General features: G+C 41.5%; 1 protein-coding gene across 1 annotated transcript; it reads left to right on the plus strand.

The window, feature by feature from the left end:
• On the plus strand, positions 7,030 to 8,040 carry LOC110432208. The gene is made up of 3 exons (XM_021452187.1): positions 7,030 to 7,093; positions 7,209 to 7,376; positions 7,471 to 8,040. The coding sequence occupies exons 1-3, from the start codon at positions 7,076 to 7,078 to the stop codon at positions 7,921 to 7,923; spliced, it is 639 nt and encodes a 212-aa protein (XP_021307862.1). The 5' UTR covers positions 7,030 to 7,075; the 3' UTR covers positions 7,924 to 8,040.

Genomic DNA, 23,346 nt, shown 5'->3' on the forward strand with positions numbered 1-23,346 from the left:
AACACTAAAAATAAAAAAGAATATAACAGAAATTATTTTGTACAGGCGGTTGGCATTGACCACCGCCTGTAGAAAAGCATTTGTACAGGCGGTGGTCAGTGCCAACCGCCTCTACAAAAGAGTTTCTACAGGCGGTTGGCATTGACCACCGCCTGTAGAAATGCCGCGCATATAAAGGCCGTGTCCAGCCCCTGAATTTTTCCAAGTCCGAGACGACACGAAGTTTCAAATCGACGCCGTCAGGCTGCCCATTTTCACCACCGCCGCCGGCGAGCTCGTCGCCGCTCCGCCTACGGTCTCTGCAGCCATTCCTCCGCGCCCGACCCCGAGCCCACCAGGTATGCCCGCCCCCCTCTCTTCTCCGACCCTGACCCCGGCTGTGCGGCCGCCGCCACCGTTCCTCCTCGTCCGCGCCTCCTCTATCCTAACGGCGCCCTCCATCGCCTTCACCACTGCTCCACCAACTCGGTGCGCCCTTTCCTCGCCTCTCCAGCCGTCGGAGTAGCCCCGACATCGAAGCGTCAAGAGAGCATCCGTGACTACTCATGGCCATGGCCACCGTGGGTGAGCTCTTGCCGAGCTGAGCCGCTCCCTGCATGCGCCCGGGCCCCCTAAGGCTCCCCATCAATTTCGCTACCGCCGACGAAGTCTGTGCTGGCCGGAACCAGCAATCCCCCTCCACTTCCTCTGTTTTCCTACCGAGCAGGGATCTTGGATAGAAATTCGACTAATGGCCGGGGGATAAGTGCACAGCTCAAGACTCAGATGAATAGTGTCTACAGGACTTGTTTGCTTAGGTTGATTTAAGTTTCTTCCAGGGTTCCCGATGCAAAGTCATTTACCTTTGCTTTTGCAGATTTTCAGTTGAACTTTGATAATTCATAGTAAATGCTAGAAAATTCGTAAAATAGTAAATGAAGGATTTTTGGAATCCGTGTAAAATTGTCTATCTAGTAGATCTATAATATGGCATTTTTTAATTTGAAATTTTAGCTGTAAAAATAGATTTAGGCAGTTAGGTTTTAATTGCTTGTTGTATTTATATTTTTCATAACTGTAGTAGTAGTGCTCAAATAAATATGAAATTATTGTGATATGCTTTTCATATGATATTGGAGGTCTGGTAACTGTTTGATGAATTTAGGAATTATAGATTAAGAGATATAAAAATAACAAATGCCCTGTGTTGCTTTGCTCTTATTCTTAGTAGATTTGCATGTTTATATTGTTTGGCTCAGTTAAGAAGTGAATCGTGCCTTAAGGTAAATATATGAGTTGTAGTACTTTTCATAAGCTTTCCCAAAAGCTAAACAACACAATTTTTGGTTAAGCACATGTGTAGTTATAGTATTTTAAAGTAATGTTGAGAACAATGTTGTTCACAATTTAGTAAGCTTCCTAGAAAAGATGTAGCAAATATTTACTTTTAACTATTTACAAGTCAACGGTTGACTTAGAGTTTTATCTTCAGTGTTCATACTATACTATATAACATTTCTAATAACATATATGCTTTAGAATCTTGCAATGACGACTTCTCCAAGTGAAAACACGGAGCAGGCACAAGGGTCCGGCCCTATTGAGCAAGCACCAGGGTCTGGCCCCACGGTGCAAGAAAAAGGGTCAGACCACACCGAGAAGGCACTAGGGTCCGGCTCCACGGTGCAAGAAAAAGGGTCAGACTGCACCGAGAAGGCACCAGGGTCTAGCCCCACCGTGCAAGAAAAAGGGTCCGACCGCACGAAGCAAGAAAAAAGGCCTGAGGACGCAGAGAAGGAACAAGGGTCCCACAACATGGAGCAGGCAGAAGGGTCACGTGAGTCAACTCCTTCGTACGAGACCTCGGTAAGCGACATTCCTGATCCTCGCATAGAGAGGAACGCCCGTCATGAGTACGCACGTGACCCCGATTACAACCTAGAGATAGAAGAGGTGAATTACTCATTCATAATTATATGTTTCTATACTTTTATGTGCCTCGGTATATGTGAAGAATAATACATGTCTTTATATGAATAGGAGGTGTTATCTCAATTGAAAGAAATGGAGGAAATCCTATCCCAAGAAGAAGTTGCACATGAAAGTGCACCTGAGCCGACGACGGAGACGACCACTGAGACCGGGAACAAAAGGAAACGAGGTGAAAGAGGATTGAATCAGTTCCCAAAAGTAACCTATAGAGTTACAGATTTCAGTGCGACAAGACAGCCCTCAGCTCTAGAGGAGACCTTACCTGAGTGGCGTAACACACTCGGTTTCTAAGTTAGGGACCATCTTGACATCACAGTCAGGGAGTGGAAAAATGTGGACAAAAATGAGATCACAAGAATGTAGAACAGGCTGCTTACGAGGTTTGTTTTACCTCAGGGTTCAGAAGACCTCGTAAAAGAGCACACATTGAAGCAATGAGCGATCATGTTTAGGAATTACAAGTCTGAGTTGAATTCAAAGTGGGCAAAGAAAGGGTTGGACCCGACAAAGAGGTATAAAATCACGGCTGGTTAGTGGGCAGTGTTTCTAGAGCAGAGGAGTTCTAATGACTTCAAAGCTTTGAGCGAATCTAAATCTGAACTCGCAAAAAGGAACAAGTGCCACCACCACCTAGGCACAGGTGGTTACCAGCGCAAGCTTGCCCAATGGGAGCAAGAGGATGAAGCGCAGAGGGCTCAGGGTTTGTCGGCACTCCCTGACCAACTTGGTCGTAGGGGCTCGCGGTGGGTTCATGCTCGGGTACCGGCAAATAAAGCCAATTCTGGCTTGTCATTTGCTGACCCAATGGTCGAAGAGGCTGCGAAGAATATTTTTAAGATGGCAGCTAAGCAGAAAGTAGGCGAATTTAAGCCACAAAGGGAGAAAGATGTTCTTACCGTTGCTCAGGGTAACCCAGAGCATCCTGGTCGTGTACGAGGTATCTCATCCAAGGAAGGATGGAAAGAAGGATTCGGACCAGAGTGGGAAGGAATGTATAGACAACGCGATCGGTACAAGGAAGAATTGTCTAATTTTTTTAAGGAGGAGGCTAAGAAAGAAATCGAACAGGTGATGAATAAAATGCTCTCCGATCCTCCTCCCGAGTTGATGCAGCGACTAGCGTCTGCAATGTCTAGCCAATTAAGTGGTCAGCCTCACCAGATGCAGTTAGTGGTCGCCCCGACAACATCACAACAGGCTCCAGTTGTCCCAAGTAGTGTCGTGTCTACGGGAAACAAGGACCGCTATCCAGTTGACGAGATTGAAAGTCCTGTTCGTTGATCCCTAGTCATAAGGTACGGTCTTAACAATAATCGTACAAGGGAAGTAGCCACAGGACTTGCAATCCTGGGGCGCCAGTTTCATGGTAGCGAAATTCCAGAGGACTACTGTAGGGTGGAAGTGCTGACAGTTGTCCAAGGATATGAGGATGACATGCTAGACATTCCTGGTCCTGAGGGTATTGAGAAGCTGGGACAAGCTATCAAGAATTTCATTCTTTGGCCTCGACGAGACGTCCTGTTGTCTGAGCTACCACAACCTTCATCCCAATAAGTACCACTGACTCAGGAGTCGTCCCTTCCAGATGTCGGTGGTACCATATCCCATCTATGACTGGTATATGAGAGCATCTTCTATTGGCATTGACATGATCAGTGTAGATATACCAGCAGACGCATTTAATAGTGATCATACAAGAGCAATTGTGACCTTCGAGGACATGTGGTTAATGATGAACCTACAAAGACTCGACGTGCAGCTCATAACTGTGTTTGCATTGTAAGTGTCACTCATACAATGCTTTAAATTTGTGAGTTATTATTTGTGAGTTACATTAAATTTTAATACTAACATACAAGTGCACGTTGCAGAATGCAATATGAACAGTAACAGATGCGGTACGGTCCGGATCCAAGCACTAATGCGAATAAATGGGTCGCGTATATGAGCCCAATGAGGATATGTGAGGACGAGCACACTTTCAGAATCGGAAAAGATCATGACTCCTTAAAAGATTTGGATCCAAAAGAGCAGGAGGACGAAATAAATAAAAGGGAAATGAAACAATGCTAGAGTTTCAAGACAGGGAATTAATATCCGCACCATATCACTTTAGGTAAGTGTCAGTTTGCATGCATCGTATTAATAGTTAAAATGCGCACTTTGATCACAAAGTTCATTCTCTCAGGGACCACTGGATCTGCTTAATGATTAATCCCAAGCATGGACGTGTGCATGTCCTAGACTCCGCAGACTATGAACCAACAACTTATGCACCATTCATTTCTCTCTTAGAATAGTAAGCTAAGTAAAATATGCATACAAATTTTTATAAGAGTTTGACAATAACTTGCAGAATGTTTTTGATATCATAGGGCCTATAGGTATTATAAGATTAAAGGGGGAAAGTGCGAGTCAGGAATACAGGGGCAGCCTTTGAGGTTCTTTCATAAGTGGCCGGTACGTATGAAAGTTTACCAAGTTATTCTCGCTAGCTATATACATAGAATACGCATCATGTTGCAACTCACAAATATGCTCTTTTTCTTTATATAGTGTCACAAGCAACCACTAGGATCGGTCCACTGTGGATTCTACGTATGTGAGTTCATGAGAGAGGGCGGAAGATATATGACTAACCCTTATAAAGTAATTAATGCTCTAAGTAATTAAGGTTGTTAATTATGTATTATGAACATTAAATATATGATGTTTTCTAACTTCCTATGCATCAAAAAGACTTTGAAAAGGCGAAGAGCATGAGTGAAGCCACTTTACACAACATAGTTGAGGACCTCTGCAAATTCATGTTGCGAGAAGTCATTCCCAGCGAAGGGAAATATCACGATCGGACCAGCGCCCTAGCAAAGCCTGAATACGGAGCGCTAAGGGAGATTAGTAGGCTAAAGCTAACTCGATCCGGTTATTAGAGCAGAGGTTTCAGAGGTGAAACCTCTAATGCATGTAACAGAAAAAACTTGATGTGTGATCATGTTTGTAATTAATGAAACCTTATGTATAAAGTAACAGTATATATATAAATGAATTGCATGTTGCAATGGTTGACATGATCTCTAGGCTTCAGCAGTTTGAATATTACGTGTGTATATATATATGTTGTATGTACATATTAAAATATAAAATGAAAAAAGGGTCTGGTGGAAAAATTTAGAATTGGCGGGAGATTTAAAATTTTTAACACAGGCGGTTAAATAATGAGAACCGCCTGTAGAAAGTTCATTTCTATAGGCGGGTTGCATAGCTGAACTGCCTGTAGAAAGTTCATTTCTACAGGCGGGTGGCATAAATGAAACGCCTGTAGAAATCTATTTCTACATACGGTTCTAAGTTACCCGCCTGTGGAAACTCTTGATTTCCACAGGCACCCAGTGCAGGCGGTTCTCCAATCCGCCTGTGAAAAGGGGTTGGGAACCGCCTGTATAGTGGTTCTGTGTACTAGTGACAGTTGGCTATGGAATGCTTGTTGCAATTTCTGAGAAAAATAGCTACTATTTACATATATATATTTTTTTACTGAATGAGTCTTGACTTGTAATGATTTTTTAAAAAAATGTTGCACGTTTAAAGCTCTGAAAAAATAGTGGATAAAAGGTCCAGTACTTGCAAACATGCATCGATTGTTAAAAACTTAGAAAAAATAACTATTTTCATCACTTGCCTCGCTACATAACCTTTATAGCATAGAAAAGAAACCTTTTGATAATAGCTAGCCAAATAAATGTTACGTCGACATGATGCCAATTGCAACACATTATCCGCTAGGGGGATAAACAGGTGCTTAAACTATTTTTGACCAATGTCTTCCTCATTGGACAGTAACGCTGCTTGATCCAGCGGACAATAGAGTGTGTAAAGGAAAATAGAATTTATATATGAAAAAAGTAATAGGATTTAAGCATATGAAATTGATAACGGCAAGCGATATGTGTTACAATAGAATAAATGACGAGGTTGCATCTAGTTTGTACGCCCACAGTAGAGAATAAATATGGTAAAAAATTTCTAAGCCTGGCTAAAAATATATCAATTAATATAACTTTTTTTGACGAGAACTAAGTATACTATCAAATTATATTTCATACTCGAAGTAATGTTGCTTATTACAGATGTTTAAATATTAATTTTTTTCCCTGTAAATTTCGCCAAACTTTAAAAGATTCGACTTCTTATGAAACGAGATGGTGCACTTAGGCCTTGTTTACTTCCAAAGAATTTCAAGATTCCCTGTCACATCGAAACTTGCGGCACATACAGGGTGTATTAAAATTAAATGAAAACAAAACTAACTGCACTGTATTAAAATTAAACGAAAACAAAAACTAATTGCACAGTTTTCCTATAAATCGCAAGCTGAATCTTTTGACCTTAATTATTCCACATTAAATGGCCCTTGTTTTTGCCATAAGGTCCGATTAAGCGGTGAATCTGATAAAATTGTGTAAAATTTTCTAGAATGTAACCAAGGCCTTATTGGCGCACCGTTGATAGGTAGCTACTTTTCGGTATCCACTGTGAATCTGCAAGGATCAAAAGTTTGATATGAAACAGTAGGGGGTGCATGTTGTCTAGTTGCTGTAGTGTTTGAATCAGACATTTTTCAGGGCTGCTTGCAAACAGTGTGACAGGTTTCGCAGGGATATGTTGCAGGTTTCCTGGAGCTCTCAACAAAAGGTAAACATATTTTATAAGTTTTGGTCACGGCCAACGGGCCGAGGAGGTGGGATGGAGTTTGTCTGGTGTTTGTAGTGTAGGCCAATGGTCTTTAAGTAGGAACCAAATGGAAAAAGGCTGAGACAACAACAAAAACCAAGATAGGTCCACATTCTAGAAATGTATCCTTGGACTTGTTGCCAGGACGCTATCATGCACGTCGACCAATGAAGGACAGCAACAAAAAGGCTAGCTCCTGGAAACCCGTTCCTCCCTACATACAAATAAGAAAATAGTGGGCGAGTGGTGTTGAGCGGTGGGGAGGTAGTGCAGGACATTTAAATAGGAAGCAGTGTGTTCCCCATAGAGCTTCATTCATATCAGAACCGAGGTGGTACCTGGCATTCATTGCCCCCGGTGTATCAGACTGGGGATGGCGGATCCTTTCCAGGTAAGTGAAATCTGTATTTATGAGTTAGACGTCCTGGGAAGTAGAAACTGAAAAATCATTTATAGCTAGGGTTTTGAGATTTGGCATTTGTTTTGTGTTTCGTTTTGGGTTTCAGTGTGGTGATATTTGGTCAAACAATGTTGAGTACAATCTTGCTGATGAAGTAGAGGCGTGTTTTGTCTATGGTACGGCACCAGCTAACCCATGGGCATCCGCCATACACGGCCTAGACTCGAGCGACCGTGTTGTTGAAGTGCGTGGTGAAGAAACCAACTTCTACAGAGTGAGCAAACATAGTCGCTGCAGGAAGTCTCTTTGCATTGATGTCTATCTGTCTATTAGCTTGTTTGGCCTAATACAAATTTATCTTTGTAAAGGATCTTGCTGGCATGAGTAGAGACATGATCCCTCCTTCGACACTGATGGACATTGTGGCTAGTTCAAGCAATCAAGTTAGGGCTGTTGAGCTAGAGATGGTACCTTATGTCCATCCAAGTGCTTTTGGTGCATCTGGCCTAGCTAGAACGAATTATATGCTCGAGGATTGCGATAGGCCTAAAATAGATGCGATAGCTATGTATGGCATCAATGTGTCGGTTGATGTGAGTCGATGCAATATATACCAATGCAATAGCCTATCGCATCGGCTCCTTGCAGTTGATGCAACAAGCAGCAATTGCATCGGTCATCTGTTGCCTGTTGCATCAAAATTGGGCCAGTGCAATAGTTTATTGCATAGATATCATGTTGATGCAATACATCTATTGCAACGGCTGACTTGTGGTGCAATAAACTCTATCGCATCAATATTTGGTTCGATGCAATATTAACTATCGCATCGACATGTGGTTCGATGCAATATTAAAGATCGCATCGACATGTGGTTCGATGCAACACAAAGTATTGCATCGACATGTGGTTCGATGCAATTGAAACTATCGCATCGATATGAGGTTCGATGCAAATATAATATATTGTATCGACATGAGGTTGGATGCAAATACAATATATTGCATCGACATGTGGTTCGATGCAAATACAATATATTGCGCCAACATGAGTTTGGATGCACAATCAAATATTGCATTGATATTTATGGCAATACAATGAATTCAGTGCACATTCATAATATTTCATAATTCAATGGGATACAAAGACAATCATATTCATATCTTGGATCATCATCATTCAATTTGCACATTATAAGGAAGTCAAAGGCCTTCCTATTACATAAAAACATAAATAATGGTCTGATCTACACAAGGTAGAAAAAGAAAATCATAAACACAAAACATGTCTCTTAGCACTGATCTACATGACATCTTTCTCGTTGCACAATGTTTCATCTAATTGAGCTTGCCAAGACTCCTTGACGATGATCGTCCTGAAAAAGGCAAAATGATATGCATTAGTAATACTAGCAGTGATCGAACAAACAACCAACAGCAGCAACCCTGCTTCTCTATTTTTTGAGGAAGAAAATCTTATGCAAAAAATATGAAAATTTTACAAAAGATAGAAAACATAATTATCTACAACTATTGTATGAAACATTCTAGCATTTGAGAAATCTAAGACAACATTAACAACATATGAATGTAATGGAACTTTCCTGATAGCTGAAACAGGACAGAAGATTTGTAAAATTCATAACAGAATTTGTGCTCACTCAAAAAATGTAATATTTACCAATCTTTAAAGCATAAGAAAAACACTACATCTCTTGTTTAGATCATATGTCCAAAATAATGTAATAGGATATTCTAAAACAGATTATGTCGGCGTTTGCATGGAGAAAGTCAACGAGCACGGCCTCCTATTTGGGGTCGAGGTTGGCACTGATCGTCAGCAGCTTGCCATCAGAGTTGTTGGGGTCGAGCGGGACCTTCTTTGTGCCTTCTGTTGGCTCGAAGCTGCCCGCATGGCGCTTTGACTCTGGAGCCTCAGTGGCGAGGGCCTCGAGCTTCGGTGGTGTTCTCGTCCGCCTCCCTGTACACGATGCATTCAACATGGCATTCATAGGCGTGCTCGTAAGAGGAGCTGACGGTGATAACTCCCTTGGGCCCGGGCATCTTCAGCTTGAGGTAGGTGTAGTTGGAGATCGCCACGAACTTGTTGTACCCTGGTCGTCCGATGATGGCATGATAGGTGCCTTGAAAACCCACCACCACGAAAGTGAGGGTCTCCTTCCTGAAGTTGGCCGCCATGCCAAAATAGACCAGCAGGTCGATTTGACCTACCGGCAATGCCTTCTTCCCTGGTACGACGCTGTGGAAGCCGCCCGCGCTAGGCTGGAGTTGTGCTCTCTCGATGCACAGGAGATCGAGAGTCTCGAGGTAGATGATGTTGAGGCTGTTGCCGCCATCCATTAATACCTTTGAGCGTCGAGTGTTGACAATGATGGGGTCGACGATAAGCAGATAGACGCCCGGGCGATGACCCTGTCGGGGTGGTCATTGTTGACGGTCCTTAAGTACTAAATATAATCATCGAAAAAATAAAGAAAAGGATCCAAATGCAACCAACACCCGGACTTAGGGTTTTATCTGACAGAATTCCATGAGTTTTGGTGTTTGTCTATTTCTGCAGGGGGTTATCAGGAAATATGGAGGAAAGGCCCACATGTCGGGTTTACATAGAGATATTAATGTGCCGCGCAATTTTCTATCATCTAGAAGACTCCAGAAGCCACAGGAACGAATGGGAAGACGATCGGGCCCAAGGGCAGGGCGCCCGCCCTCCCCCCTTGGGCGCCCGCCCTGCTACAGTGGCCAATCACGTTCAACCTCGCAGATTATGCTCCACCGACCTAAAGGATCAAGGATAACCGTTCAATCAATGTCGATTTGATCCGACGGCCCAGATTCACTTGAGGGGACTATATAAGCAGACCCCCTGGCCCCTGGAGGAGGCACCCCTTAATCCCTATTCATTATTCATAGACAGATCAAAAGTTAGGGTTTGGAGATGAGAGCTCTCCTCTCTTCTCTAAACTAGAGTAGATCTAGATAGTAGCGAGATGGAGAGCGAGGGAGGGTTGGAGGAGAGGCCGGCCTATCGGTTCTTCCTCCGGTTGTACTTCGCCATGATCAAGCTCTAATCAAGCTTGCTCATGGGATGACTCTGGTAATCTACTTCTAATTCATTATGCAATTATTAATCTATAGGACCCTATAGGTTAGAGTTGTAGTATAGGTGTAAGCATGGTGCTTAGACCTAGATTACTTGTGGATATCCCCTGTCTAGCTGGATCGTGTGGTAGGCCGCGTAGGTGACGGTTACGTTGGTCCCCTGTAGTCCACCTCTTGTTAGTAGGACGGGTAGGGTTTATCAGCCTATGGATAAGCATCCTTTGTGGTGTATTCTTATCACGTGGTTCGTCCCAGACATAGACATATCTCTTTGAAGTAGATAAACTATAGTTATCCTCTCTATTTTCCTATTTACACCTATCTATCTATCTTGGTTAAGTTAGAGCGTAGTTGGTTCTCCGGTTTCCCTATGGATACGATAAAACCTTTAACCGGGTAAAAGCTACAACGGTATCCGTGCGCTTGTGGATTTATCTGTGTGCGTATAAATACCATAGGACACTCTAGTGCCATGCTGAGGATGACAACCTAGTATTCAAGTGGTGTTAGCAAGTGTCAACAAGCATTTTTGGCGCCGTTGCCAGGGAAACGGTTGCTGAGTTGACTACGAACTAGCTTAATCATTTTCTAAAAAATAAAAAAATATATTTTCCTTTTATCCTTTGCCTCATCTCTGCTATTCTTTCTTCTTATCTAATCGTTGATCTCTGGTCTATCATGAATACAAACATGTCTATCTATCAGTTTAATAGACCTATGGGCACACATCTCGAACCACCAAAATCTTCAAAGCCTATCGTGACATCTAGTTTTGAGATAAGCCCAGAATACATAGAATTTCTTCAAAAACAACCTTTCTCAGGAGAAGGTGAGGAAGACCCATACACACACCTAAGAGAGTTTTATCGAGTCTGTGACCTCCTTCGCATTGAAGGCATGTCTGATGAGACCCTTAAATGGAAGCTCTTTCCGTTCTCTTTAACGGAAAAAGCTAGACATTGGTATAAACTCAACATAGGAAGTGTTCATGGAGATTGGAAGGAGCTATACAATAGTTTTCTCTCTAAATATTTTCTGATCTTCAAAGTGGCGGATCTTCGGCTCGAGATTCTTTCTTTTAGACAATTAGAAGAAGAATCTCTTGGCGAATCATGGGACCGCTTTATTGACCTTACTCTCACTGGCCCGAAGCTTTCTATTCCAGAACAAGTTCTTCTATTTCACTTTTTTCAGGGCCTTAGCAGGGAAAATAAGCAAACCCTTCATGCGGCCTCTAGAGGATCTTTCCACCACCTGTCCGCTAGTGATGCTTGGAATTTGATTGATTTAATGAGCGGAAAGTCTCCTAGCTTTTATATCCCTGAGAAAGAGAAAGAACCAGTTCCTAGACAAGAAGAAGAAGTTTCGATAGCCAAATCACAAACACTTCAATCCCAAACTTTAGCTATCGATCCTGAACCATCAATACCCCAAAATTCTCTAAGGGAGGAAGGAATTCCGAACTTAAATCTTTCAGATACTGATGGTTTAGACTTTTGGTTCCATAAGAGACCTTCAAGCAGGGATAATTCAAGTCCTTGCAATAATGGTTCTCTTAGTGAATGTCCTGGTTCCTATTATGAAGAAGTCGAGGATGACATATCAAGTGAAGGAGAGCTAAACCATATGGAAGATTCTATCTGCTCCCCTTCCATGTTCACAAATTCTAAATCCATCCTTGACCTTAGAGACCCCTCTCATCCCTCTCCTTTTTAGTCTCATGATGATCCTAGCAATCCATCAAGACGATCAAACCATAGGAGTCATAAAGACCATGAGGATGACATGTCAAGTAATGTCATAGAAGGAGAGCTAAGCCATAGAGAAGATTCTATCAGCTCCCCTGTCTTGATCACTAGTTCTAAATGGCAGGAATGTGTAGAATGGATGGATAAGGAAGAAGCCTTAATGGATTCTGACTTTGGCTCAACTTCAAATGGTGAGTTCTTGACTCCCTTTGAAGATGAGATTCATCCAACTACAGAAGAGGACATAGGTGAGACCAATCCAGGAGAAACTCCGAACATTCAGATTAGAGACAAAGATAACATTAATAAGCATTGAATTTATTTTATAGCCACTTCGTTCACTCCATGCTCATATGCAACATCTTCCCAATCTATTGGTCTCTCCAACATCACCACATTTGAGATATCCAACCCCCCCTTCCTTTCTGTTTATAAAAACTTTAAAAGGGCGGTTGTCGATGCATATGTCTATAATAAATATTGTAGATCTCATTGAGTTGATCTTGATATAGGTCAGCGTTGGAAGGGAAACCACTTCATCGACATAAATTGATGGTTTCCAAAGGACAAGCTTAGTGTCCTAAGATCGTAACATGAGCTTTTAATTACTTGCAACATTATCTTGTGTATTGAGCATATAAGGATAATTGTAAAAGTATTCCTTTGGGTATTCTCATCACTAACCTTTCCAGGATTGGAGCAAGAAGATCGGATGAATGACAAGCACAAGGTATGTCCAACCGATCATCATACAACATTGAATTAAATTCATCCAAACTTGAATTTTACAAAATTCAAGCTTGGGGGAGTACTTTACATAAAAACATTATTTGCCATGTTGCTATGTTGGTTGTCCCTACCTTTGAGACATGCTCAATTTGTTAAATACTAATCACACTACTTCATCTCCACTTGAGTAGATCTCTATAAATGCTGTCATGCTACCTTTGTCTATTTACTAGCAAGTGTTGGTTTGGAAGTACTCGACATACTTCCATTGACATTTAAATTAAGCATGGTGCTTAGGTTAAATAGCCTTCCTTAATCTGATTAGACATGGAGTCTACTTTGGTTACTGAACTAAAAACTGCTTGAGTAGATATTGGTATATTTTGTCGGACTAACCCCTGCAGGAAAACTTTCAATATCAACCTGGGAAGTTCTGAGATAAACTGACATTGGAGACAGAGAGAGACACATCAAGTTTAACAATTTACACAAGGAAGACGTAGCTCATAAGAGATGATCCATGGAGGGTGCCACAAACACGATGCACAACCGCTAAGAAAGGAAAGCGTCCATAAGGTGATACTGTACCATTACTCTTCAAGTAAGGTAACATCTTAAGGTACTTGACTATCACTTTTATAAGCTTCTCCTTGGTTCTGGTGTTCATACGAATAAAAGAGACAAACAAATATGATTTACAACTCTAGGTTAACCAACCCAATCGATTCAACATGTTTAGTCCTTCCACCTTTGTAATTCCACACTCCTAATCATATGAGCTAAAATGTTGCACACTCAATCTTTGGAAGATATATAAAGAAAAAGACATATACATAGATAGATTATCTTTCCATAAAGTTGAGCAATCTGATCTGACAAATGTTTTAAATGCTACACTCATGAACTTATCACCCATCAACTTTGTCTTGCTCCCCATGCTTAAGGATAGAGAAGAATAAATATACTTTTGGTTCTGTTGGTGTTTTCCACCAACAGAACCCATGCACTTGATCTCTGCCTTGTCTCTATGAGCAGGACACATTTTGAGAAACATGGAGGATTTTTCAACTCTTAGACTCTACCAAGTGAAGGACCTGGATCTACGAGCACAAACACACTGAGCAGGATGCTGCCAACGCCGCACTTCGAACTGCTGGGAAAACGAAGAACATGGGTGACACCGTATCAAGAGGTGCAGATGTCAGGGTCCACACCTAAATCAAATGACGCACCTGAAGAATGAACACAGTGAGAAGTCTTGTTCAGAAGACTTAAAACATTGAACCCTCGCCGAAAGGTAAAATCGGTAGTTATCCATATTTATCTTTTCTACATTTCTTTTTCCCTTTAATTATTTACTTTCCTTAAATAGCTTGTTAGTTAATCATGCTATCTTGAAAAGAAATTAAAAATATTAAAAACAGTAAGCGCCATGTGAGTATGCTCGTGGCATAAAACCCATAAGTACATTCGCTATGGTGGCGTAAAAATAAAATAAATATATTCCTATCCTATAGAAATGAAAATATAGAAATAAATTTATGATCCTACCAAAGAGAGTAATACATATTAGAGTAAGCTCAACATGATAAAGGCAAAGATATTTTTTATGCTAACACTTAACCAGTTCCACAAAGCTTTGTTATCTATTTGAGCTCCACAGAATTTAAGGATCAAGAAAAACTAGCAGACGGGGGAACATTCTAATCGCTGTCAGGGTACTGCCGACATTCAAATACACCTCCGCCACCTGCTAGCTACATCAGAAGAAATTACGTTAAAATCCAACTTGCGGGAGAGCACCCCCATTTATCCAGCTAAGTGTTTCTACTCGTGTTGATACTTTACTCAAATAATAAAAAGATGCATAATCATAAAAACCCAAATAAAGATTTTGTGCTTGTATATATATATATATTTGCTTAGTTTGCTAAATAAATAAATAAATAAAATTTGCTATGAACCCTCATGATAAGCTCTCACATGGAAATAATGAATAGTTGCTCCGCCATGACTAGTTTTCGAAATTAAATTCTCTCTCAAGTTTAGGCATGACTGTTATGAATTAAGATTTGCTCCTAAACCTGAACTTGTGGGAAGAGTACTTTATCTAAAGTCTAAGTCGTTAACGGATATGATATGGGAAGGTTGAGCTACTGTTTATCTGTTCCTAGAGATGCTAGAATTCTGGTGAATTTTATCTTTGAAAATATTTAAAATATTGCATGATGAGTTCCTGTATGATGAGAGCTTAAAATCCTACCACAGCCATATATACATGCTTATTAGACTATGAACCATACATTTACTTTTTACTACTTATGAGCATTGAGTGCGGTCAAGCTGTGTAGACCCTTAGGAGCTTGTCATGTAGTTAAATCAAGATTCACTTGCACGTTCACTCATACATGCTGCTTCTACTCCGGAAGTACGCATCCATATACATCCATTCATTTCCATCTCCAGATTCACCCAAAATTATTCTACTCCTATCCAGGAGAGAATAGCCAAAAACATTATCCTATCCCTATTATTCCCCGTGAAATAAATGCTCTTGATATTTTGGTTACTACCACTTGCTACATTATTCTAGGAGGGTGAGTGCTCTGAAAAAAAGAGAGTGAATACGAGGAAATAAAAAGGGGCAAGTGCCCGAAACCTCGAAGAAAAGAAAAAGTGAAACGAAGGTAAAAATGGACAAGTGTCCGACAGTAGAATTAGGGGTACAAGATACCCACCTAAGAGAAAAGAAAAAAAAGAAAATATAGAGAATCTCATTCCCTTCAAAAAGCTTCAAAGTGCAAGAAACGTATGTAGCCCCTCAAAAGAGCAAAAGTAGAATTAGACTTTCACCAATGTTTTCACCATTATGACCATCATCACCATACACCATTTATTCGCCACACCTGCATATCTTAATTTGATTTATTGACTTGTTTCTCTAGATCCATGGTTTGACTATGCAATAAATGTCTTGTAACTATGTATTAGCTGTCTCCCACCTAAGAGCTCCAGATATCAAAACCTTATTAGAGTAGGGTGAGAGAGAAGGCAATATCACTATGCCTCATACCACAAATACTACATACTTTGAGAGAAGGCGTATATCATCACTGCCTTGGTAAGGATCTAGAAATACCACAAAAGAGAGTCATACAAGGAATCTCTGAGTTTTATTTGAAAATCTGCAAAAAACTCCAGAACTATAGCTGATCAAGAACAAGAGACATGGCGCTTGACTTGACCGTTCTATCTTTTAACTGCTCAAGACATAAGTGACGGTTGTAAGCCCATGGTGGAAGGTAATATGAGTAATTTTAAATCTTAACAGTTTACCGTAACCCAGAGATGAGATTTTGTTTGAACGCATCTGTACCTTTAAGGCATAAAACCACTGAAGAAACTCTTGGGTCCATCCTTGCTCAGGGACGAGCAAGAGGTAAGCTTGGGGGAGTTGTTGACGGTCCTTAAGTACTAAATATAATCATCAAATAAATAAAGAAAAGGATCCAAATGCAACCAACACCCGGACTTAGGGTTTTATCTGACAGAATTCCACGAGTTTTGGTGTTTGTCTATTTCTGCAGGGGGTTATTAGGAAATATGGAGGAAAGGCCCACATGTCGGGTTTACATAGAGATATTAACGTGCCGCACAATTTTCTATCATCTAGAAGACTCCAGAAGCCACGGGAACGAACGGGAAGGCGATCGGGCCCGGGGGCAGGGCGCCCGCCCTCCCCCCTTGGGCGCCCGCCCTGCTACAGTGGCCAATCACGTTCAACCTCGCGGATTATGCTCCACCGACCTAAAGGATCAAGGATAACCGTTCAATCAATGTCGGTTTGATCCGATGGCCCAGATTCACTTGAGGGGACTATATAAGCAGACCCCCTGGCCCCTGGAGGAGGCACCCCTTGATCCCTATTCATTATTCATAGACAGAGCAAAAGTTAGGGTTTGGAGATGAGAGCTCTCCTCTCTTCTCTAAACAAGAGTAGATCTAGATAGTAGCGAGATGGAGAGCGAGAGAGGATTCGAGGAGAGGCCGGACTGTCGGTTCTTCCTCCGGTTGTACTTCGCCATGATCAAGCTCTAATCAAGCTTGCTCATGGGATGACTCTGGTAATCTACTTCTAATTCATTATGCAATTACTAATCATGTATGTTTTGGTTCACAACTCTTTTGAGTACTTTTAATCTATAGGACCCTATAGGTTAGAGTTGTAGTATAGGTGTAAGCGTGGTGCTTAGACCTAGATTACTTGTGGATATCCCCTGTCTAGCTGGATCGTGTGGTAGGCCGCGTAGGTGACAGATACGTTGGTCCCCTGTAGTCCACCTCCTGTTAGAAGGACGGGTAGGGTTTATCGGCCTATGGATAAGCATCCTTTGTGGTGTATTCTTATCACGTGGTTCGTCCCAGACATAGACATATCTCTTTGAAGTAGAGAAACCATAGTTATCCTCTCTATTTTGCTACCATTGCCTATATATTAGATTTCTATACTATCTATTCCCATATTATCACTCATTGTTATCTTACCTTTAATATTGTTCTTATTCAATTCTACCATCTTTCCTATTTACACCTATCTATCTATCTTGGTTAAGTTAGAGCGTAGTTGGTTCTCTCGTTTCCCTGTGCATACGATAAAACCTTTAACCGGGTAAAAGCTACAACGGTATCCGTGTGCTTGCGGATTTATCTTTGTGCGTATAAATACCATAGTACACTCTAGTGCCATGCTGGGGATGACAACCTATTATTCAAGTGGTGTTAGCAAGTGTCAATAGTCATCGTGATTGAAGGTGATGGGGTGCTCGACCAGTTCAGGTACTGCGGCACCGCCATCCTTGCCGCAAAAACCTCCCGACGCTCTCTCTTGCACTGTCGTGAGGTGAGCTGCGTTGAGGGCCCACTGTAGATCATGTAGCAATCATGGACGGCGGGGAACCCCTCATCGTCTTTGGTTCCGCCCTTGTCGTCGCTTTTGTGTTTCCATTGGTCGTTGTTGGCATTTCTTAGTGTCATTACAAAAAATAGACCATAGATCCATCCTTAGCAATGACACCAGAAATGTCGGGTGTTGGCATACCGTAACTATCGCTACATCAGAGAGATAACCCAAGACAACTCGAGGGCGCCGGCCTTAGCAGTGCAGTCTGGTAACAATGATTAGGAATGCTGGATTGGCCTTCCTAACAATCCTTACTTGCGATATGCAAAGTTGTGGCACTATGCTTGAAAGTGCACAAGGATTACAATCTTAAGTAACGGTACTTAGGTAGGCCAATCGATAGTTCATGAATGAAGAAGTAATTTAACTGCAAGTGGACAGAACTATCATTGTAGCATTTCAACCCGTGAGTATTCAAGGGTGTCGAATTTATAATTCTTGTAGGAAGGCAAAGGGATCAAACACGGTGTAAACATGATTCTTATTGAATGCTTGGTAGACATAGAGTAAACAGGAATAGACATGATATTCAAGATAGTGGACATACATTGCATCAACCTCAAGGATAAAATAGAAGAGAAATAATAAATAAAGAATAAAGAACTAAATCTACTTGAGCAAGCATGGGTCACATATAACTATGCATAGAACTGTTAACGGATCATCTAATTAGCAATAAATAGAATTAGAACTAAGCCTGAGATGAGGGGAGATCCCCGCAGCTGGATACCCAGCCAATAGAGACTTTACAGAACTCCTATCGGAATACCTGATCGTGGGGGAATGCAAAGGATGATAGATCTATCACTACCTTGCCACCTACCCCTCTACCCGAAAGATACCCGCACATCCACTAATTCCCGCATACCTGAACACCATGTTCACATAATTGGAAACAACTCCTAACCCCCGGGGGCCCCACCCTTTCGGAGTGACAGGCTAGGCTAAGAGCAATCATCACAGCATAGTGAAGCATCATCCCATTCCTAATTCTAATCCTAATCATACATTGATGAACATATCAAGAACATAGCACAAGAACTAAGAACTAGTTCATATACTATGAACATGATAAGAACACAACCATACTCTAGTTCATATGCATAATCATATAAAGATGAATAGAACTTGCTCATGTAAGAAGATTGAATATTATTCATACGAAGAAGATCCTTTCTTCCAAGGAGACAAGCTCTCCTTGCTAGCTCTTGCCTTGCTCTATTACTAATCTAGACTAAAGATACAAGTGAGAGGTGTGAGGTAAATTGAATCCAAATGATGTGTGTCTTGAAAAGGGGGGAGTACCTCTCTTTTATAGTGGAACTAGGACGGTTCGTCGCATCTAAATTTGGTAGTAGGTGAAACCGTCCTATACATGGCGGCATGCAACCGCCAAAGAAAGATGGGCCCGGTTTGCCGCCTTCAGGGGTGCACCCGCACCAGGGTGTGGCCACACCCTGGGTGGGTCCCCCTGGCTACCGCCTTCGCGTGGTCGGTTTGGCTCTAGGCCTGGATCTCTCCTATGGTTACGATCAGGCTCAGTTCTGCATTGTTCAGGCCTTTCTCTATTTTCTTGGTTTGTGCATTTCTGAATACGTATTTTGGTACTTTGCGCTTTCTTCGTGGTATCGCACATTTTCACTTGTTGCACTATAATTCCTGCAAAGTATAATCACTATGGTACAAGTGGAACTTGTTAGTAATAAAATGCATGTGTGTATATAATATGATTGCTTCTTCTCCATTTGGATCAAGTTGGCAGTTTATAATTGGTCTATAATGACTGCCAACAAGTCCCCCAAGCTTAACCCTTGCTCGTCTCGAGCAAATAATTAAGTATGGTTGTTGATCAGGAGTTGCTACTATGCCGATATAATTCAAGAGTATCATACCTATAATAAAGTATTCATTCGCAATTTAAATAAGTTGGCATGCTATCCACTCTTTACCTTGACTTCTCATGGGTCTTATAGCTTTTCCAAGTTCTTGGGGGGTTGCAAGATAGAATGGTTGTAACAGACTCACCATTCATTCATCCCTAGATAGACCATCAATCCGGAGGTTTTATAAATTTTTGCAAAATAAATAAGTTCCTCGAATGATTCTCTCGATCGCTCAATGTGTATGAAATCCTCACCAAAGGCATTTGTGTTTGCCTTTAAGACCTACCACTAAGGCTGAGAATGGAGCTTTGGGAAGGTATTAAGGGTGGGCGTACTTACGACACTTGTGTTACCAAGTCAAACCCCGGACCATGAGGAGGTACAAGTCATACATCTTGATTGAGATGTGCAAGTGTGTGGGAGTTTTTGGTGGTAGTCCTATCTAAATATTTTTGGTTACTCCTTGTATCATGACTCTCTTTATTTGAGGAAGAGAATGAGAGAATGTAGACATATGGGCCCTAAAAAAATGGATCATATATATATATTTTTCTAACAGGGATTTTGATTTTCCCGTCCATGCCCTTTGGCTTTTCCTTCATTTTGTTTTCATGGATAACTGATGCCCACATGTTTCAAAGGGATCTCAAAGAGGAAAATGGAGAGATGTCATGATGGTGATGTAAGGAGTAAAATTGTGTATGGGGATGCGCAACCCTCAGGGTGAGAGTTTGGCATACTTATTTGGTGGAACCTAAGGTGCAACTCTCAGGGTAAGAGTTGGCATATTTTTGGTGGATGGAAGGGTGCATGTTGTGCGCAACTTCTCAATGTGAGAGTTGGCTTTATTTGGTGGGTGCGTGAATCTCATATCATGGGTGCATGACCATAATCTCACTCTAGGATACCTGGGATTTGACCCAACTCAAAGCGCCGCAAGCTGCATATGACTAAAGGTGTACAAATTACTAAGCAAGTCATATGGCCTTGGTAGGTATTTCATAATCATTGAGGAACTCTTTGTTTTAAATTTTTGAAAAGAAAACTCCGGATGTCAAGTTTCTCTTATAACAAAGTCATAGCAAAATCTATTTATACCATATCATGTCTCGCAACAACTTAGAAAAGGATCATGCATTTGCAACCCACGAGATTTCAAGTTCTCAGAATGAGACATTTTTAGCCAACAAACTTAAATCTTGATGAACACTAAATTATAACTTAGATACTAGAGAATTATAGATAGAGCAACTATTCATCATTTCAACAGAAGAGTAACTAACATATCATAGCGCATATGAGAGTGGAATTTTTTTTTGAAAGATGATGAAAAATTGCTGAAATTTAAATACTGAAATTAAGAACTAAAATTAAGTGCAAGAATGTAAGATACATGTTACCTCTTGTGGGGGTCCTCCCCCAAGCTAGCTCACTGTTGTGGTCCAGGAAAATGTCCAATGGATCGCAGGTAGGCCATCTGTGCCTCGTGCCGGCGACGGCTTGCATCCTCAAGGTCAATGAAGCTCTGCTAGGTCTGCTGATGCCATTGGGTAGCAGTCTGGTTGTGGGCATTCAGCGTACCTTGGATCTGCCTGTTCTGGAGCTCTAGTCCTCCCATGCGAGTGTTGAGGACGTCCAGTGTGACCTGAGGGCGAACAGGCGATAGCATTCCCTCGGAATCTGAGGAGTGTTCTGGCTTGTGATGCCTGGATCCCCCTGCCCCATATGCCTCTGGCTCACTTGGGCCTGCGCCTCCGTGCACCTGCCAGCTCGACCCTCCTGCCTACCAGCTCGAAATTCCAGCCTCGTAGGGGTGAGGAACGTATCCCATACCATATCCATACCCAGGGGTAAATCCCGGTGCAGATATAGCAGGGGTCCATCCCATACCTGGCATAGCTGGTGGTGAAGTGTGCTGTGCTAGCTGTGCGGATGGCGCTGGCTGTGCTACCTGTGCTGCCCTTGCTGCTTGTGCTGCCTGCTCTTCTTGTTCCCTCCTCCGTGAGTTCCTGCGTCCTGCGTCCTCCTTCCCTCTCAATGAGGGTGAAGGTGAGTGATGGGGAATTATACAGAGCGAGAACCGGGTTAGGTAACTGGATCTCGTTTGTATATCCCGGAAAATAATAGGAAAGGTGGAAATTAAAAATGGACAATCGGGGGTACAGGCTTTCTCCTGCCTGTGAGTTGGTTTTTCTTCCTGTAATATGTATGCTTTTTATATCGCATAAGAATGTATAATATGTGGCTTGACTCACAGGAAGGCCAACGACTACAATGAAATCACGCACCATTTCCTATACGCGATACAGTCATACATAGCGAGGGGTAGGAAGAGGCCGGTGAGTTTTGTGCCACCTTAAATTATCCAACTAAATAGTAGTCATTTTTATTAACATGATTTTTTTGTAGGCTGGAATTGTTGAAGGTGGTAGATGCGTAAGGGTTGGTGATTTCGCTTGTGGTACCTGTGCACCTGTTTTGTCTACCGTATGTTTTTTAATGTGCTCAAGAAGAGAACAAAAATTTTAAAAAAATAAATAAACATTTTTGTGTACAGAAAGTTGGTTGCTTTGCAAAGTACAATCTTAACAGTTTCCATCGATTGCATTCTCATTCAAATAGGTTTCTACTACAAATGAAAACAACAATTCCACTGACATGGAGGTGGTTGGTGTGGACAATTCTATGCAGTCGGATAACGAAGAGGAAACTGTCAGAAAAGAAGAAGAGGATATACCTGCAACACAAGATGTATTGCCCAACAACTTTTCCAAAATGCAGTGTCTGGGCTTAGTAGATTTTTTAAAAATTTTAATTGATATGTCTGCAGGAATTAGACAAAAAGGAACTGCACGCCAATATAATGTTGGTTATTAGACGTTACCAGTCTGAGTAAGCAATGAATTTTTATTCGTTAATGTATTTCTATTTTTATTCCAATAGTTCTTTTTTCCCACAAGTATGTTAACTATAGTTTTTGTAAGAACTGGATGGATTTGGAAGGTGTTTCCGTTGAGGAACTAGGGAATGAGGTTGGGATCGAGGAAGGTTTGTTGAGGTACAAGTACGGATGAACAAAACATTGTTATTTAATTCTTTAAATTTGTATTAAAAGTGGTAGTTTTGTTTCGGCGCAGTGAGATGCTACGTTGAATTGCATGAAGTGGGTGAAATGTACCAAACCGTGCATGAAGAGCACTATTGTGCTACTTAACAGTACTTTGGATAATATATTTGTAATGTGTTGCAATATGATGTATCTGCGACTTAGATGTGCATTGTTTGAAAATAAAACCTAGTGGTTTTATGGCAATTGTGGAGATGGATGTAATGTTTCATTATCACTTAGTTCGTTGAAAAACACACTAGTACACTGATGCTCTAAGCCGGCGGGGGCAAAAAATTTTCACATGCGGTTATAGTTGTAACACGCCTGTGGTGTAAATTTGTAAGATTTAAAAACCGCCTGTGTAAATATGTCTTTACAGGCGGTTCACATAAGAAAACCGCCTGTGTTAATGCTCCATTTACACAGGCGGTTTTCTTATGTGAACCGCCTGTGTTAAAGGATTTACACAGGTTTCCTAAGCAAACCGCTTGTGCTATTCTTTCTATAAATACCCCAAAACCCCTTCTTCCTCCTCGGGTAGAACTGTAGGTAGCAGCCATATTCCATTGGAGCACATCTTGGAGGTCCAGTTTTTCCAAAATACAAGGGGGAGGTTTTGATCTTCATTTCTTGGAAGGAGGTGGCTAAGAAAGGTTAGTTGATGCCTCTAAAGGCTCTTTTTGTGCCCTCTTG

The sequence above is a fragment of the Sorghum bicolor genome, chromosome 2, assembly GCF_000003195.3.
Source record: "Sorghum bicolor cultivar BTx623 chromosome 2, Sorghum_bicolor_NCBIv3, whole genome shotgun sequence".
In the NCBI taxonomy this organism is placed as follows: Eukaryota; Viridiplantae; Streptophyta; class Magnoliopsida; order Poales; family Poaceae; genus Sorghum; species Sorghum bicolor.

Excerpts from the sequence above, each read along its gene's own strand:
- LOC110432208 (XM_021452187.1), top strand. Across the intron at positions 7,377-7,470 it reads AAGAAACCAACTTCTACAGA|GATCTTGCTGGCATGAGTAG; the intron begins GTGAGCAAACAT and ends ATCTTTGTAAAG.